The 18,103-nt window shown below is 38.2% G+C and overlaps 1 protein-coding gene across 8 annotated transcripts in view; it reads right to left on the bottom strand.

Annotated features, from left to right (window-relative positions):
• Positions 1-1,680: 1,680 nt before the first annotated feature.
• Positions 1,681-18,103, bottom strand: part of TMX3 (thioredoxin related transmembrane protein 3) — a 39,750-nt gene continuing 23,327 nt past the window's right edge. For 5 of the 8 annotated variants that reach the window (XM_008261449.4, XM_051851130.2, XM_070050068.1 and 2 more), the window contains 7 exons: positions 15,173-15,271; positions 13,536-13,593; positions 13,314-13,367; positions 12,491-12,547; positions 10,206-10,335; positions 8,777-8,845; positions 3,725-7,051 (listed from right to left, as the gene is read on the bottom strand). In XM_008261449.4, the coding sequence (XP_008259671.3) occupies positions 6,791-7,051; positions 8,777-8,845; positions 10,206-10,335; positions 12,491-12,547; positions 13,314-13,367; positions 13,536-13,593; positions 15,173-15,271 (728 nt within the window). In that variant the 3' untranslated portion in view covers positions 3,725-6,790. Of the gene's footprint in view, positions 2,125-3,724; positions 7,052-8,776; positions 8,846-10,205; positions 10,336-12,490; positions 12,548-13,036; positions 13,219-13,313; positions 13,368-13,535; positions 13,594-15,172; positions 15,272-18,103 lie in introns of those variants that run through there. The other 3 variants (XR_011379299.1, XM_051851129.2, XM_051851131.2) reach the window with 3 other exon arrangements.

Here is an 18,103-nt window from a genome sequence, read left to right as displayed (position 1 = left end):
AAGGTCTAACGGCAATGCTTTCATGTCAAATGGACTGCATGAAAAGAGAGACTTAACAAAAATAGAAAACTTGCAACTGTTTAAAATAGATTACTGCTGCATCCTCAGTAGTATAAAAATATTAAATAAAAATATTAAATATTTTCTGACTTGCCCCAAGTGGTGGAGTTGGAAGCATACCAGGGGATTCCAATTCAATCCCATCGAGGTGGCATGTACCAATGCCATCTCACTGTTCCAGGTGATCAGTTTCAGTTCACAGTTGGTCATGGTGGAGGGACTGGGAGTCAAAGGGAGCACATAGACAAGTCTAGTACCTGCTAACGCTAACCGATGGAGTAAATAAAGGGGAGAGTGATCCAACATGGGAAGTGAGATACTCAGCAGACTCATAGAATGGCAGATGTCCTAAATAGCACTCTGGCCTCAGAATCAGCCCTAAAGGCATTCGGATCTGGCTGAAAAGCCCATGAGAGTATTTCAGGCATGGAAAGCCAAGACACTCTGGCAAAAGATCTCTGCGAGTGAGATCCCAGTGGAAAGAACAGGTCATCAAAGAAGGAGGTACCTTTCTCTGAAGGGAGGAGAGAACCTCCACTTTGAGTATGACCTTGTCTAAACAAGATAAGAGTCGGAGAACTCAGAGGGCTTCCATAGCCTTGGAAACTCATGACTGGAGCATAGGGAGATTACTGATGCCATAGACAGGAGTGTCAATTGGTAAAGTCAACAACAGGAGTCACTGTGCACTTACTCCTCGTGTAGGATCTCTATCCTTAATGTGCTGTACATTGAGATTTAATGCTATAACGAGTACTCAAACAATATATTTCACTTTGTGTTTCTATGGGGGTGCAAACTGTTGAAATCCTTACTTAATGCATACTAAACTGATCCTCTGTAAAAAAAAAAAAAAAAAAAAAAAGAAATTATCAATTCCCAACTTGACTCTCACTGGGATTAAACATGACAATAGGTCTGATCTGATTTCATCATCATTTAAAAAAAAATCATCTATTATTTTTCACTTTTTGTTTCTGTGTGGGAGCAAACTGTTGAAATCCATACTTAATGTATACTAAGCTGATCTTCTGTATATTAAGATAATCGAAAATGAATCTTGATGTGAATGGAAGGGGAGAGGGAGTGGGAAAGGGGAGGGTTGTGGGTGGGAGGGACGGTATGGGGGGGAAGCCATTGTAATCCATAAGTCGTACTTTGGAAATTTATATTCATTAAATAAAAGTTTAAAAAAAATATTTGTTAAAATAAATCACAAGTTTGCCACTTTCTAATTAAAACACCATTTGAGTTCATAGCAGATGGGCTTAGAGAAAAGTTCAAAGCTTGACTACTAAGGTGTACATGCAGAAAAATGAAATGATTTTCCCACTTAAGGAAATTTTCCATTAATGTTCTAAATCTAAATTATAAGCTATCAAACTCTCCAGATACATCAATTATCCCAGCAGATATCCACTTATCTTTTTTCATTTTCAAAGCACAAAAGTTAGAGGATTTTCAGATGTCTGAACCTAACTATTTGTAATCAACATTTTTTTCCATTTCCTTCCAAAATACTAGAACTTAAATTGCAAATAGTAACCACAATTCAAACTTACTAAAGTATGATAAATGTCTATTAATCTCTGAGCTATGACAATGCACGACTTCTCAACATGTCGCCCATGTAACTCATTTAATCTTCATAACATAGTGAGACAAAGGCCATTATTCCAAATTACGGACAACGCGGAACAGGAAGCCTAGGTGGCTGACTCACCTTCACACAGGTGATGGATGGGATCTGCACCCAGGCAGTGTTGACAGCAGGGGGCAACAGTAAAACGCAGCTACCTGGCTGACATGGGAGTGCCTGTCACTCTCCTCGGGATTTTAGACACCTGAATGCAAGTCCCCCCAACAATGGTAAAATGCAGCAACCTGGCAGGCATGGGGGGTGCCTGTCACCCTCCCTCCTCAGGATTTTATAAACACCTGAAAGCACTTTGTCCCTTTCCGAAGAGGTCCATCCATCTGGTTCATCAGAGACAAGTTCACAACTTCAGCAGTCCACTACTGGGCAGTTATCCCGTGTCAGTCATCCTCTCTAAAAGACATGCCCTTGGAATAAAACACGAAAAAGAAATACTCGATTTTAAAAGAAAACAGTACAAAATATGGCACTGGCATTCACTCTAGCAGTTAAGATGCCTGCATCCCAAACTTCAGTACCTGGGTTTGATACCTGGCTCTGGATCCTAATCCAGACCCTGCAAGGTAGTAGTTCATCCCTCAAATAATTGGATTCCTGCCATCCACAGATCTGGATTCCACTCCTGACTCTGCCCCAGCCCAGTCCTGACTGTTGAGGGAATTTAGGGAGTGAACCAGCAGATGGGAAGTCTCTCTAAAATTAACTACAGCAAAAGACTCCAAGGATTTAAATACCCACATAGGTAACAAAGTGAGGAGAATGTTGTGTTGTATCCAGTTAGCAGTTAAAGATTCAAATATTCTGGAGCTGGCACCAGGGAGTACCATGTAAAGCCTCTGCCTTCAATGCCACCATCCCATATGGACAGCTGGTTCACATCCAGTCTGCTCCACTTTTTTTTTTTTTTTTTTTTTGACAGGCAGAGTGGACAGTGAGAGAGACAGAGACAGAGAAAGGTCTTCCTTTGCCGTTGGTTCACCCTCCAATGGCCGCCGTGGCCAGCGCACTGCACTGATCCAATGGCAAGAGCCAGGTGCTTCTCCTGGTCTCCCATGGGGTGCAGGGCCCAAGCACTTGGGCCATCCTCCATTGCACTGCCAGGCCACAGCAGAGAGCTGGCCCGGAAGAGGGGCCACCGGGACAGAATCCAGCACCCCGACCGGGACTAGAACCCTGGGTGCCGGCGCTGCAAGGTGCAGGATTAGCCTAGTGAGCCGCGGCGCCGGCTAAGGCTGCTCCACTTTTGATCCAGCTCCCTGCTAAAGGCCTGGGAAAGTAGAAGATGGCCCAAGTATCTGGGCCAGTCGCCCACGTGGGAGACCCAGAAGTTCCTGGCTACTGCCTTCTGGGAAGTGAATCGGCAGATGGAAGATCTCTTTTCCCTTCTCTGTCAAAATAAATAAATCTTTTTAAAAAAATCCAAATACTCTAAATTCTGTAAGTTGTGAAAAGTAAAACTTTTGGAAAAATGAGTATTAAAAAATTTACTAGATCAGAAATACAAAATGTATCAAACCTATGGTTTTTCATCTATAAAAGGCTTAGACTACAATCTGGTCTCTCTCTCGAGTACGTCTAAACTCAAAGTTCTGTTTGTGTAAGTATACATCTTCAAAGTTTAATGAAAAGGGCCGACGCTGCCACACCGGGTTCTAGTCCCGGTCGGGGCGCCGGATTCTGTCCCGGTTGCCCCTCTTCCAGGCCAGCTCTCTGCTGTGGCCCGGGAGTGCAGTGGAGGATGGCCCTGCACCCCATGGGAGACAGGAGAAGCACCTGGCTCCTGGCTTCGGATCAGCACAATGCGCCAGCCGTGGCGGCCATTGGAGGGTGAACCAACGGCAAAGGAAGACCTTTCTCTCTCTGTCTCTCTCTCTCACTGTCCACTCGGCCTGTCAAAAAAAAAAAAAAAAAAAAAAAGTTTAATGAAAGGAAGAAATGTTTTGTGGAAGATCAGTCTTAGCTTGCACAAATATTCACATTACAAACCAAATAATACACAGTACAACAATGTTTTCAATAACTTTATTTTAGAAAAACAAAGATTTACAAGTGGTGTCATGAATTCAACAAGTTAGTAATACAGACTTTCAAAATCTTTATAGATTAACCTGAAGTAGAAAATTAATTTTTTGCCCACTCTTGGACTCAGACACATTCAGAAAAAAATATATATTTATAAAAATAAAACAGTAAACTTAATCCCACCAATTACGTGACAGTCTTAACATCTCACGTTGGCTTATATAACAATTTCAGTGTAAGAATAGCTGAGCAGTTCCCCTCCCACTCAGTCTTACCTCCATGTCATGATTCAATGATGAAAATTTACCTTTTCCAAAACCAAAACCAAAAAAGAGCCCCCAAACAAAATACAAGAAATATTATTAACAACTAAGTCTAGTAAACAAAAGCAGCACAGCTAGATGTTATCCTCCTCTTTCCTTCAAACTCTACACATTTGGCATCTTTGTTAATTCTATACCAGATACTGTGAAATACTACGTGTGAGGAGAAAAACGAAAATTCCAGGTATAATATACCTCAAACATGTTTTGGATAACAATAGCTACAGAATATTTATTTATACAATGAAACAAAAAGACTGCAAGGTGTAATGGGTACAGAGTACTTGGGAAAAAATGCACTTTCTCTTTGAAATACCCTTAAATATTATATGAGCACCAGATTCACCAACAGCAAGGGCCCAGAATTCTGAATTTTAAAGTTAGAAATGGAACTTCATTGCAACCAAAATGGCAAAAACTCCAGATTCCAAAGTGATGGCATTACTCATATATGCAGTTTTGATAAGATTTACCACTGAATTATAACACTATTGATACTCTTCTACTAGATTATTATTAAAAGATTTGCCTTCATTTTGAAGTACTTTTTCCTGCAAAGGAAGTAGCATCCATGGTAAATGTCTAGTATCATAGCTGATTGAAGAGAAAAGCATAACAGAGAAATTTCTGAATCTGTTTTCTGAGCACTCTGACAATGTAAGCAAAAATATTCCCAATCAGAAACAAGCAAAATCTAAATTTTAATACAAGCAGAAATAACACTAGTCACTTACAAACAACATATACAATTCTCCCCACCACACATGTTAAAACCCCCTCAACAATGAGGCAACAGCAGAGCTGTGAAATGTGTGACAGAACTAAGGCAGTCACTTACGAAGACCAGCAACACAGAATACAAAGACCACTGGTTGTTCATTTGCTGATATACACTGCGCTTAATTCATTTTATTTTTTTCCAGCAATTACAGGTGATGACTACAAAAATCTATGCAGAGAAATAACATTTTAATATTAAAATCAATTTAAAAAAATCAATGCACTATGTGCTCAAGTCATTGTTAAGTGTTCACCTGCTTACAGCTGAGTCTCCAATGAGACTTCTGTACTAAGTTTTTCACTACTGCAAAACAAGCTTGACAATTTGAAGCATTAACATTTATCTTCCCAAAGAACCATTTATTACCCTTTGAAAAGGAATCTACTTGCTAAATTAGTATCTCTAGTTCCCATTTAAGAGCATTTCATTCTAATAGTTCCTAAAATTCCTTGTGACTGCAAACTTGCTTCATCAATGAAAATAAAATGATAATGGGGTACCAAACATTAAGAAAGGCTATTTAGTTATTAAACAATGAAAGAACACATGGACACAACAATAACTAGTACTTCTGTGTCCTTAATATACAGAAGTTTCAGTTTAGTTCTCATCAGATGGCATCAGAAACAAGCAAAGGTAGCCCATGGTAACCAAAGCCACAAACAACTTCAGTGTCAGGATCATAAATTACGTATCTTTAAATGTTTAGCAGAATCCTTTATAATGATTATTCAATGAATAACCAAATAATAGTTCTCTAATAAAAATTCTAAACTTAGAACAAAGGCTTCAAAAATAACAAAACACTCTATAATAAGCATATCAAACTGTGATTTAAACAATATCAATTGTTAGTCATTGTTTGGGACAGAACTGTCATATTATCTCATTAATGACAGAAGATGAGGTCACTGACTGAAGAGAGTGACAGAAGTGAGAATGGAGGTATCTGGCACGCTCCTCATCAAGAACATGGCATTACATGATAAATGGGTATCAAGAAATTTCACGTATACACACATACATATTTTGGACTATAAGTTACAATAAAGTTTATATACCATAAACATAAAAATTTGATATATATTACTTTTTGAATAGCATCAGATTTTTATCAAAGAAAATATTAGAAGAAATCTTAATATATAAAATAAAAGTGACTCAAAATAAAAACACTAGTCTGTCATGGCTAAAAGGCAGGGTAGGATTAACAGACACCCTTCCCTTCCTGTGATGACGGATGAGATACCTATTCAGTTTTTCAGGGCATGGCTGAAACCACTGCTCCCAGAGAATCCTGCTTACTTTGCAAAGGCGATCACATTATTTTTGCCCACTATATATGCCCATATGAAAATTTTGTAAGTGACTACAAAGTTAAAAAGTAACATTTCCTCTCCTTTAAAAATAACAACAAAATAAAATTACTATATTATATAAAACCACATTATTTTTATCCTCATAATCTTAATTTGAAATTCAGAAAAAGTTATTAGTTTTCCTTAAAGTGCCTAGATTTTTAAAGACTATTTTGTACATACAAATCTTATCCAAAATATAGAAGGGGAAAGGATTGTAGGAGGCAGAGGTATTATCAAACATGTATCTTCTACCTGACTGGCCAATTGCATCCTCTGTCCAAGAACTTTAGTCACAGAATATTCAGATAGAGAAACATGCAAACACAACTGATGCTTTGTAGTAACAGCTATAACATAAATCTGACGGAGTGATGTGATTCTGTTTCTTTTACACAAACCATTCATTTCTTTGCTCCAAACATCTCCCCATTTATGAATGGACTACTTAACCCATGCAGCTGATATTAGCAAAATACAAAGAACATGTTTTCTTCTGTAAAGATCATGATTGATTAAATGTCTAAATTCAATAAATAGACTCTTTAATGATCTGAAACACCATCAAATATTGTACACTAGGAAAGTCTCAATCTTTCTTCTTTTCTAACACATCCTTGGGCTCTTGCTCAGTAGGCACTAAAGAGCCTCCACTGCTTGGCTCCTGCTGTTCTTTGTTTTCTTCTATCTGTTCTTGGCTTTCATCTTCACTTTTCGATATTTCATACCGTTCCTCCACGTAACCCCCATCAGTGTCCGCTGTGTAGATCCCGTAGCACATGATACTGATGACACCCAGCGGCAGGCCAAAGAGGAAGCAGCCCATGAGCGGGGAGCTCTTGAATATAGACTGTGGAGAAATGATTGAAATGCAGTCCCTCTCAGATGGAGTTCTGACACAAAAAGCATGCAGTGAATTTAACAGCATTCTAGTTCTCTTTCCCTAGTCGATATTCAAGTTTTAGTTCCAATGGTTCCTAACAGTATTTCAGCACTATCATGTTAAAGATACTGTAGGAAAGACAAATTCTATTTGCCAGCATGCAAAGAGAACCAGTTATTGGCAGTGGGAAAAGGGACCATATGTTCTACAACCTTTTCTCTAGACACTGATTTTTCTCACAACAACCACAAAGTCTCTTTAAGATGGTTACAGGGTGCCAATAGTCTTGGGGTTTTTTATGAAAACTCCAGTCATTTTCCATAAAGAAGGTTTGCACATACTCTCTTCACATGACATATTTAACGTTTTTTACTCATCTGGTTAGTGTTAAGGCATCATTAACTTGTTAATTTTCCTCATCTTATTTACTATATTCCTAGCTCCCAGAAAAGTAAAGGTAATTTTACTTAATGGGTTTTCAATAGTAATACTATTTGATGGATTGTCCCTCTGACTCCTGAGACAAACACAGACAAGTTGAGAAAGAGAAAGATCAATTTGGATTGAGATAGAAGAAAGCGTCACAGAATAAAGTTATAGTCTGGAGTGGAAATTTAAGGATGAGTAAGAACGAGGCAGAGTGAGGCACAATGTAAACACTGGCAATGACTCCCAGGAAAGACTGAGCCATATTCAAAAACCAAAGAGGAAAGTATTGTATGTAGATGGACATGGTATGTGGTGTGCATCACTGGAAAAGGGGAAAAAAGTGGCCAAAACTGATTATCTCGGTAATAATAATCATGTAGTGGTACAGAATAGATTGAGATGAGGCCAGAGAAAGCAGGAAAGTTAGGTGAGTTTGACAGCAGCGATGAGACATATTTTGGCATTATATTTACATGGAACAATAGTTATGAATAAATGTTAGGATGGACAAATCAAGAAACCATTGTTGGAAAGGACTTGACTCATATTTTTAAAAATTATTCATTTCACAGAGAGCGAAAGGCAGGACAGGCAAAAAGTCAGAGTTCTCCTGTGGCTGCTGCTTCCCTCCCTCAAAGCTCAGCATGGTCAGGCATACACTGAGCACCTTAACAACAGTCTAAATGCACGCCCTTTGTCACACTGTAATTCTCCATTAAAGAAACAAGGTAGGACAGAAAAAGAAAAAAAAAAAAAGAGAAGGAGGAAGAGAGGAAGAACATCTATAAATGACCCTTTAGTTGCCAATTGGGGAAAGTACAGAATTAATGGCATATTTAAACTTTAAGATCTAAAATTCACTTTGACTACTATAAAAGAAAACAGATTGACTTCCCAAGACACTATTTTCTTCAATAAAAATGACCAATTCACAGAAGACAGCACTTAAAGGAATTAAAATTTTCACATTATCTACACATTCATCAAATCACAGAAATTAGGTAAAATTTACACTGTAGGTTGAAGAAATAAAATCTTTTAAGTCATACTACCAAATTACTTGATTCTAGTTTCAGTTAACTCACAAATCATATAGAAATGAATAGGGAAACTTTATTTCCACCTGATGAATAAATTTTTCTCATGGAAATACTAACTAGTTCATATCTTATAAATCAGAAAGATCTATTTAACCTAATCCTTTGTTAAACATAATGAATCCTATACATTCTTAATGACCAATGGACATTAAATAGAACTCACCACTATGGTAGATTTGGCATCAAATACTATTCTCTTCAATCTCTGGAAAATGCTATCACCTCCTTGGGCCTTCAATTTAACAGGGAAAAAAGCTGTTACTTAAATAATACATCAATTTTCTAAGGTTTGCAATATATTATCAGTCTCGGTCAAAGTGTTGACTACAAAATAGGACCTGGAAGAGTCCCCTGGAAGAGCTGTGCAGTGATTCCTTCTGCCTTGCATGTTAAGGCACCTCAGTCCCCTCTGAAGTATCCATCATCTCCAATTCATCATCCTCAAAGCTGGACTGCAGTTCCCCCACCCCCACCACGTCATGGTAGCGCTGCCAGCAAATACTGCTCAGCCAAAGCTGCAAAGCCACAGCTGCTGCAGGAAACCTTTGCTGGGTGTAGGGAGAGTCTGCCTGAGCACAAAGCTCAACAAAAAAGCACTGAGGGGCAGAGAGAGAAAACTCCTGACGAAAATCAACCAAATCCCTAAATTCAGCTAATTGTGAAGTCCAAATTATTCCTTGAATTGCTAAGCCAATAAGATGACCTCTTGTTGCCAAAAATTCTAAGTTACCAGTAGATTTTCCCTCATACAGATCAGGTTCATTTCAACCAAAATCTTACTTTCATAAATATAAAATTCCTACTATATGATTACTTTTCAGACTTCCTGACTTTGACCCCAAGTAAATGTGCTTGATATTATTCTGTGAGCCAACTTTCAAATCAAGTTTGTATAAGGCTGAAGCAGACATAAAATAATTTCGCTTTGTGAAAGCAATGAAGTTTCTTATTTTAGTTTATTAAGATGAGCACTTGTAACAATCTGGTTGTGACCTGAGGCAATACCTTGACCCTCTAATATGGGCTGAAACTCAGTTTGAAAAACAGTGTTGCAAGATTTATAGGAAAAAAAATAGAAAATTAAGATTACTCATTCAATCAATGAGTAGTATTGTTATGGGATTATATTGGGAACTCTCCACTGGGGCTCTGATTGTCAATACATTTCCTTATCTCTTAAGAAATTGTGATATGTGATTTTGTTTGCAGATTTTTTTAGAAAAGCAATCTTAATTTAATCGAATTATACTTTTGGACCCAGAAATGTTTTAAGAGCAAATAAAGTTTACTCCTGGAATTGTCTCACACAACGCAGGCTTCTTAGCATCCACCCTAAGTAGGATCCTCTCATCACTGTGACAAACAGAAACACCCTTCAAAAAACTCCTCAACAGGACATCTCCACCCACCAGCAACCTCTGCCATGAAGAACCTTTTACATCTGGGAGAAGGCAACACAGCCTCTAACAGGAGAAAGACAAGGTACAAAACCCATGCTCCAGTAATTCTTTCAGGTTCTGAAGTAGAGTTGAACTACAGTTTTCCTCTACTTCCTTCCCACCATCCCTCTGCAATGGCAGTGAACAACTTACCTCTACTGTGCCATCCAGAATGTTATTAATGAATTGGACCATGTCTTTGGTATCCTTAATCTGTCTGTCTAGCAAAAAGTATTGCTGGTTTGAAGTATTCAGTACAACCATGGTTGGCACTGCCAATTCACTGAAAATATAAAAGCAAAACCAAGGTCTACATTAAACAAAGTGATAACAAATATTTTGGTATTTATTTACATCTCTGTAGGTATAATTATAGAATAAAGAAGCTATAGATATTACAGCTTTGCCTCCCCTTTACCCACAGGAAGAATATTCCAAATTCTGCATTGATTTTAAAATTAGCTAAATCAAGATTACAAGAAAACATTAATAAACACAGCTGAGCAACTGTGATTAAACTTAAGGCTAAAAACTGTGACATGGGAAGTAGCAATTTCTTGGCACTATTATCCCTTGTCACAAATTTATTTACATTGAATGTCATCACTGTGCTGACCATCTGTAATTATCTGTAACCCCAGTGCAGTTAAGTGTACAAAGGTAATTAGAGAAGTCACAGTCTCTGGAGTCACTGTGCTTGTGTTCAAATCAAGGGTTTCCTCTTAAAGTGGCAGGACATTGGCAGTGTTAAGCTTGTTCTGCATACCACTTTTCACTCAGGGTGGGTAAGAGAGTTCTCTCAATGCCTGCCTACTCCAGAGAAGGTTGTCTGACTCCACCCACCTCAGCATGCTTGGTGGTCAAAGAGCATCTCTATGTTCCAGAGCCATGAACTAGATATACTTCCCCACACAATTCTGGAAGCCCATGGAATATAAGCATTTTAAGATGGACATTCTCATTTATCCATTTTTTATATCAACACAGTGAATACTCACTAAATGTCTGCTGGAAAAATTTCACTAAAGATGTGGTGAAAGTTTTCATTTCCTTTTAAGATTCATTTGTTTGAAAGGCAGAGCCACAGAGAGAAATAGATCTTCCATCCATTCCTCAAATGGTTGCAACAGCCAGGGCTGGGCCATACCGAAACCAGGAGCCTGGAATTCCTGTCTCTCACGTGGGACTCAAACTGGCGCGCATATGGGATGGCGGCATTGTAGGCACTGGCTTAACTTGTTGTGCCATAATGTGGGTCCTGTGGCAAATGTTTACTAATAGTATTTTTCTTAAGTGATAAACTGGATATTTAAATAATAAAAATAATGGGGCTGGGAGCTGTGGCGTGGCAGGTAAAGCCACCACCTGCAGTGCCAGCATCCCATATAGGCGCTGGTTCAAATCTTGGCTGCTCCACTTCCAATCCAGCTCTCCGCTATGGCCTGGGAAAGCAGTAGAAAATGGCCCAAGTCCTTGGGTCCCTGCATCCACGTGGGAGACCCAGAGGACGCTCCTGGCTTCAGATCCTTCAGATCGGCACAGCTCCTGCCGTTGCAGCCAATTGGGGAGTGAACCAGTGGATGGAAGACCTCTCTCTCTGCTTCTCCTTCTCTCTCAATGTAACTCTTTCAAGTAAATAAATAAATCTTTAAAAATATTAAATTATTTACAATTGCATGTTTTTCCTATAAAGTTATTTTATTTTAATCTATTAAAAGTTATATCTACCCATTAAAATGGAACTTCTTAAGGTATATATTAAGCAGAAGGTACAAAATTTAACATTTTCAAATGACACATTCTTTGCAGAATACTATAAATTATAACACTAAGTAAGGAAATAATTATTTCTTAGTACAGGGTAATATTAAAGTTCAGTAAGTTTCAAATATAAAATTTAAAAACAAATTCTTTTTCCAAATCATACATAATCTTTACCCCAATGGAAACATATCCATGAATTTAATCAATCTTGTTTGGGTAAGGAAGAGCAGATCAAAAAACTTCAGGATCCAGTGGTAGAAAGAGAAAAAATTAAGAGAAGTTTACTAGTATTAAAATGGAGCCTGACAGGAATACCCATCAACCAGAAGTATTTTTCTGTTGTCGATACGCAGACAGCATGCATTCAAGACGGTATTTAAGGGCATCCTCAGTGGCTTACACTCCCATTTATTAGAAAGGTGCATGACTTTCTGTGGAATAACTATTAAAAAAATCAACAAACTCCACTAACAACCTATTACAGAGCTGAAAGTTCAAGTTTAGGATCTACTCTCCTACAAAGATAGAGTAAAATATTTAATGATGCAGTATAAGCATCAATATACATCATCTGTTAGCTTTTACTGGCTATTTAACCCTTCTGCTTGTTTCTGAGAAACAGGAATTTAAAAACTGACAGACTCGAAAGCAAAACCATGCAGCACATTACTCACTCCATCAGCAGGGTATTTATATAGTCGTTTCCATCCATGTGGCCAAACTGAAAATCCCTAACCAAACACAGCCAAGCAGGAGGGGACGGGAGAAATGAAAAAAGCAAAACAGAAGAGTTAAATACAAAAACAAACAAGACAACAAATCAAGCTACTGAAACTTGGTCTGGCAAGCACACAAATAAATATTTAATATATAAATAACATACAATAAATATAGAAAAGTGTACAAATTCCATGAGCTTATGATATACAAATACACGTAAGTAAAATAAAGCAAACATTTTTACATTGCTTATGTATGTTTAAAATGTATAGAAGTAAAACCATTTCAAGCTCTGCATAAGAAAAGTTATCTATTTACTCAAGGAAAAAAACTAATTAGAAAACAAAATATACTATGTAACCTAAAAACTATACATGGATCAATCAACACAAGATTCAGCGTAAGAGGAAATAAATTATTCACATAGAAAATTCATATTAATAATCTTTTATGGAAGCAACAAAGAATGTTATAGCACAGAACAAAAGTATTATACTAACTTCTGATGCCTTTTCATCTTCAGTTATTGAGTTCCATTTCTGATCTTTGCTCATTTAACTTCATCTCAAACTTATGAATATACACTTTTGTATTATCTGCTTTCCATAAAATTTATCTAAAAATATTTATCAGGAAGAAGTATGATACAAATCACAGCTTACTTCAGTTCCTCGATTCAGCTCTGAAAATATGAAACACTACTATGATTTTGCTTTACCTCATTATAAAACATAACTAAGCGAAAACAGAGGAATCTTCCAGAATGCAAGCACATACCTATGGAAGTGGTCTCTGTAATCTCTAGCAACTTCCTGAATAATTGACTTTAATCTGTGGTAGAACAAACGTGAATTATTTCAGTACTTCACTTGAAAACATGTAATTGTTCAATTATAGCACCTGTGACTTTATATAAAAGCCTCAGGAAAAGTCTTTCTAAAGCCATACGAAGTGAGCACTGGATGATGTTTGAATTAAAGTATTGCAAGGCACTAATACCTGGTATGCTCAAGTGATGTATTTTTCTCATCGATAACTGCAATAGCCACGAGCTTTCCTGAAATTAAGAGTGACATGTCGATTCAATAAGCTTCATTACCCAAACTTCTCAACTGTCATTTTAATTGTGAATAGGAATTGGTAAACAAAAAGGCCTCAGAATTTAATTCCAATTACCTTGCACATGTTAAATTTTATTAAATCAACATATTATGGTACGTAGCTCCCTGCATAAGAATAAGCAAAAACAGAAACATCACCAGACCCAGACCATTAACAGCAGGCTCAGGAACTAGAACAAATACCACACTAAAAAATAATTACAAACAGTATAATGTGTAGAATACTCCTACTTTGTATTGTGACTCAGATTCTAGTGCTAGAAATGTCAAATACCCATGTAATGACCCTATTGCCTTACTCTAAAACCACACTTTTACTTATTTTACCACATATTACTTGGGTGCCAATAGCCATGAGTTCCAATGTTATAAATTTATACAACATTCCCTCCTAAAATTCAGCTTCTGAGCTAAGTATTTGGTGCAGCAGCTGAGCTGCTACCTGGGAGTGCCCACTATTCAATTCCTGGCTCAGCTCTGCAATCCAGGTTCCTCACGTGCATCTCCGAAGGCAGCAGGCAGCTGGACACTCACCATCCATACGGAAAACTCAAACTGAATTACAGGCTCCCAACGTTCCCCTGACCCGACCCTGCTGTTGTGGGCATTTGGGGAACTGAATCAGCAAATAGGAGAGCTCTGTCTTTCAAATAAATAAATAAGAATCAGTTTGCTTTAATTTTTGTAGTTTGCATCTACAAGACCACCTAATTAGTTTTTTTTTTTTTCTTAAGGTTTATTCATTTTCATCTACTTGAGAGGCAGAGTGACAGAAACTGAGAGCAAGAGAGAGAAAGAAGAGGGAGAGAAAGAGTGATCTATGTTCCATCCGCTGGTTCACTCTCCAACAGCCAGGGCTGGACCTGACTAAAGCTAGGAGCACAGAACTCCGCCCAAGTTTCCCTTATAGCTGGCAGGGGCCAAGTACTTGAGCCAAACATATGCTGTCACCGGGATGCATCAGCAGGAAGCTGGATCAGAAGCGTGGTGCTGATACTTGAACTAAGATATGGGATGTGGGCATCCCACGTAGCTGCTTACCCAGCTGTGATACAATGCCCACCCCTAATTAGCTTACGTCTTTTGGTTTTGTATTCCAACATATATTTGCTTTGCCTGTCATTACATCAAGACACTATGCCAATATAAGTAACATCCCCCTCACAAATAGAAGCAGGCTATGTAAGTTTGTTGTGAGATTTACATTCATCGTTCTTAGAAAATCCTCAGTGTAGCTTCTTGGTTGGTTGTTTTTTCTCATTTCCTCATTACACAGGCTCTTGTTTTCCCTCATCACCATCACTTCTACTGGGAAAACTTCTCTTTAGCTAATCTTTGAGTGACATTTAAAAGTAGACTACTTGGTAATATCTGTCTATAATCTCAGAAACAAGGGTTAAAAGAAGGAATTAAAATTATAAAAGCACTTATAAAGAGTTTCCTACAAAATACTTGCATAACCCATTAAAGATAATTTCAGTAGCGTAGATGGAGAGTGGCATAAACGCAGGGTACCTGTATCTCCAAGTTCATACAAAAGGAAGCCATCCACAGTAAGGTAATTCTGAAACCTCTCCCGGTTGATCCACGATGACAGATCACCATCTTCATACTCTTGAAAACAAAATGAAGTTGATAAATTATACTACAAATACAAATTTAAGACAGTTACAATGTTTAAATCTGGCAATCCATATAAAATTCCTGACGTAATCTTGTTAAATCCATAAATTTCATCTTTTCAGTCAATTCTAAGCACATAATCAGATGTAAAAAAAGAATAAGGAAAAAGCAATTCTTCCCTATAGCACCATTAATGATAGCAAAAATTAACTGAAAATAAAGGAAATAGTCAAAATGCCCTAAATCAAAAACAAGCAAAAGAAATGTTGGTGCATGTTATGAATGGTTAGTTGTAAATTTTTTAAGACCTTATACTAAATTAAATTGTTTGGTAGGTTACAATATTATACTATAACTTTATAAAACAAAGTACAGGGGCTAAGCCTCCAGCTGTGGTGCCAGCATCCCATATGGGAACTAGTTCGTGTCCTGGCTGCTCTTCTTCGAGTCCTGCTCTGGCTATGGCCTGGGAAAGCAGTACAAGATGGCCCAAGTACTTGGGCCCCTGCACCTGCTTGGGAGACCTGGAAGAAGCTCCTGGCTCCTGGCTTCTGATTGGCCCAGCTTCAGTCATTGTGGCCATTTGGGGACTGAACTAGCAGATGGAAGACTTTTCTCTGTCTCTTCCTCTCTCTCTAACTCTGTCAAATAAATAAATCTTAAAAAACAAACCAACCAACCATCAAGTATGACAAAAATAAAAGGACAGAATGATAAAATGAAGCCATGGACCCCTAACTGGTTATCCTGGAATGACAGTCATCCTTAGATGAACTAAAGGAAATTTGTATCAGTCTCTCTGCTCTTCTCTATTTTATGACATTTCTCCTTAGTTTCCCATTCTTTCTCATACATATAACTAACACAAACACACCCAGAAATCCATAATACATTAGCTTTTTCCAACCTGAAATACTTCCTCTGGTAAACACAAAATTTAACAACCAAGATAATTATTACAACCTGATTAGAAATATAATTCTGAAGTAATTTTGAAAAATTATTAAAACTGCATGAAAAAGAAGCTGATGTAAAGCAAATCTTTAAAAGCCTACAAAACATCTGGTTGACGACTGGATTTTACCGATTTCTTGAAAGGTGTGCTTTTTCTGTCACTTGCATTGCTAAACAAAGCGTTTCAGGTGACCAAACCTATAAAACAAGTGATGCAAATCTAAAGTATGTATGCAGGAGCTGATTGCTGGGCATCAGGTTCCTCCTAAGACGTGCAGAGCCAAGGAAGAGCACTTCCTCAGGCAGGCTCCAAGAACACATCCAGAGCTGAACAGATGACGGTTTTCAAAACGGCATCAAAGTGGCTGTCAGAGGCAGGCTGAGTTAAGAAACTTAGAGAACAAATCTGGAAGCTAAATCTGACAGCACTAAGTATTTAAACTTGGAGAGAAAAAAAATCTTTTTACCCTCTTTAATCCTATTTGTACATATACAACATGAAGAATAGTGATCTTAAAGATGACTGTTATCAAATAAAATAATATGTGCAAGTGCTTATCGTGTAAGCAATACTGTAACCGAAGAGCAAGTAGAGCATGTACAGCTATGGACTGTTTTCAATCTCATACTTTCACAGATTCAAGTTCTGCCCAAGTTCTGATGTCTAAACAGACTTTCAGAAAGCAGACGATGAATGAATGAATGATGAGCGAAGAGCCTGCAATTCACAGCCTCCTTATCTAAAATTCTCTCATCTCCTTTGTAATCTTTTTTTTTTTTTTTTTTTGACGGAGTTAGACAGTGAGAGAGAGACAGAGAGAGAGAGAGAGAAAGGTCTTCCCCCCGAATGGCCACTACAGCTGGAACTACTCCGATCCAAAGCCAGGAGCCAGGTGCTTCCTCCTGGTCTCCCATGCGGGTACAGGGGCCCAAGCACCCGGGCCATAGCAGAGAGCTGGCCTGGAAGAGGAGCAGCTGGGACTAGAACCCAGCGCCCATATGGGATACCGGTGCCACAGGCAGAGGATTAACTCAATAAGCCACGGCGCTGGCCTCCTCTGTAATCTTTTTTTTTTTTTTTTTTTGACAGGCAGAGTGGACAGTGAGAGAGAGGGAGATGAAAGGTCTTCCTTTTCCGTTGGTTCACTGCTGCAGTCGGAGTACCGCACTGATCTGAAGCCAGGAGCCAGGTGCTTCCTCCTGGTCTCCCATGTAGGTGCAGGGCCCAAGATTTGGGCCATCCTCCACTGCCTTCCTGGGCCACAGCAGAGAGCTGGACTGGAAGAGGAGAAACTGGGACAGAATCCAGTGCCCCGACCGGGACTAGGACCCGTGGTGCCGGTGCCGCAGGTGGAGGATTAGCCTAGTGAGCCGCAGTGCCAGCCCTATGTAATCTTAAGATACAACCTACCTCACAGATTACTTTGAGAATAAAAAGAAAATGTCAAGTTAAGAATACAGATAGCACCTGCTCTATGACAACAACTGAAACAGTATTTATTCTGTAGCAAGAAATCAAATTTGGTTCTCATAAAGAAAATAACAATCAGAAATGCCTAGTCTTCACAACATGACTGTTAAATCAGACAAAATGATCCTTTTACTAAAACAAATTACTCAAAAATATCTTTTATTGGATATTCTTCTATATATTTGAATTATTTAAGCAACTCAAGTCTACTGATCTCAACTAGCTCATCGGCTTTACACAGAATTCAGCTAGAAAAACTACAGTGCAGCATGAGTACAATGTTCCTCATCTGTCTTCTCCAACCTATTAACCATCAGCTATATAAGACCACTGGCTAATGAGAATGAGAAACTGAGTTTTTTATTTTTAATGTTTTTATTTTACGTTTATGTTATCTG

This window comes from Oryctolagus cuniculus, chromosome 10 (assembly GCF_964237555.1).
Source record: "Oryctolagus cuniculus chromosome 10, mOryCun1.1, whole genome shotgun sequence".
In the NCBI taxonomy this organism is placed as follows: Eukaryota; Metazoa; Chordata; class Mammalia; order Lagomorpha; family Leporidae; genus Oryctolagus; species Oryctolagus cuniculus.
The sequence above is the reverse complement of the archived record's forward strand: the minus strand, read 5'-3'. Positions and strand labels throughout refer to the sequence as shown.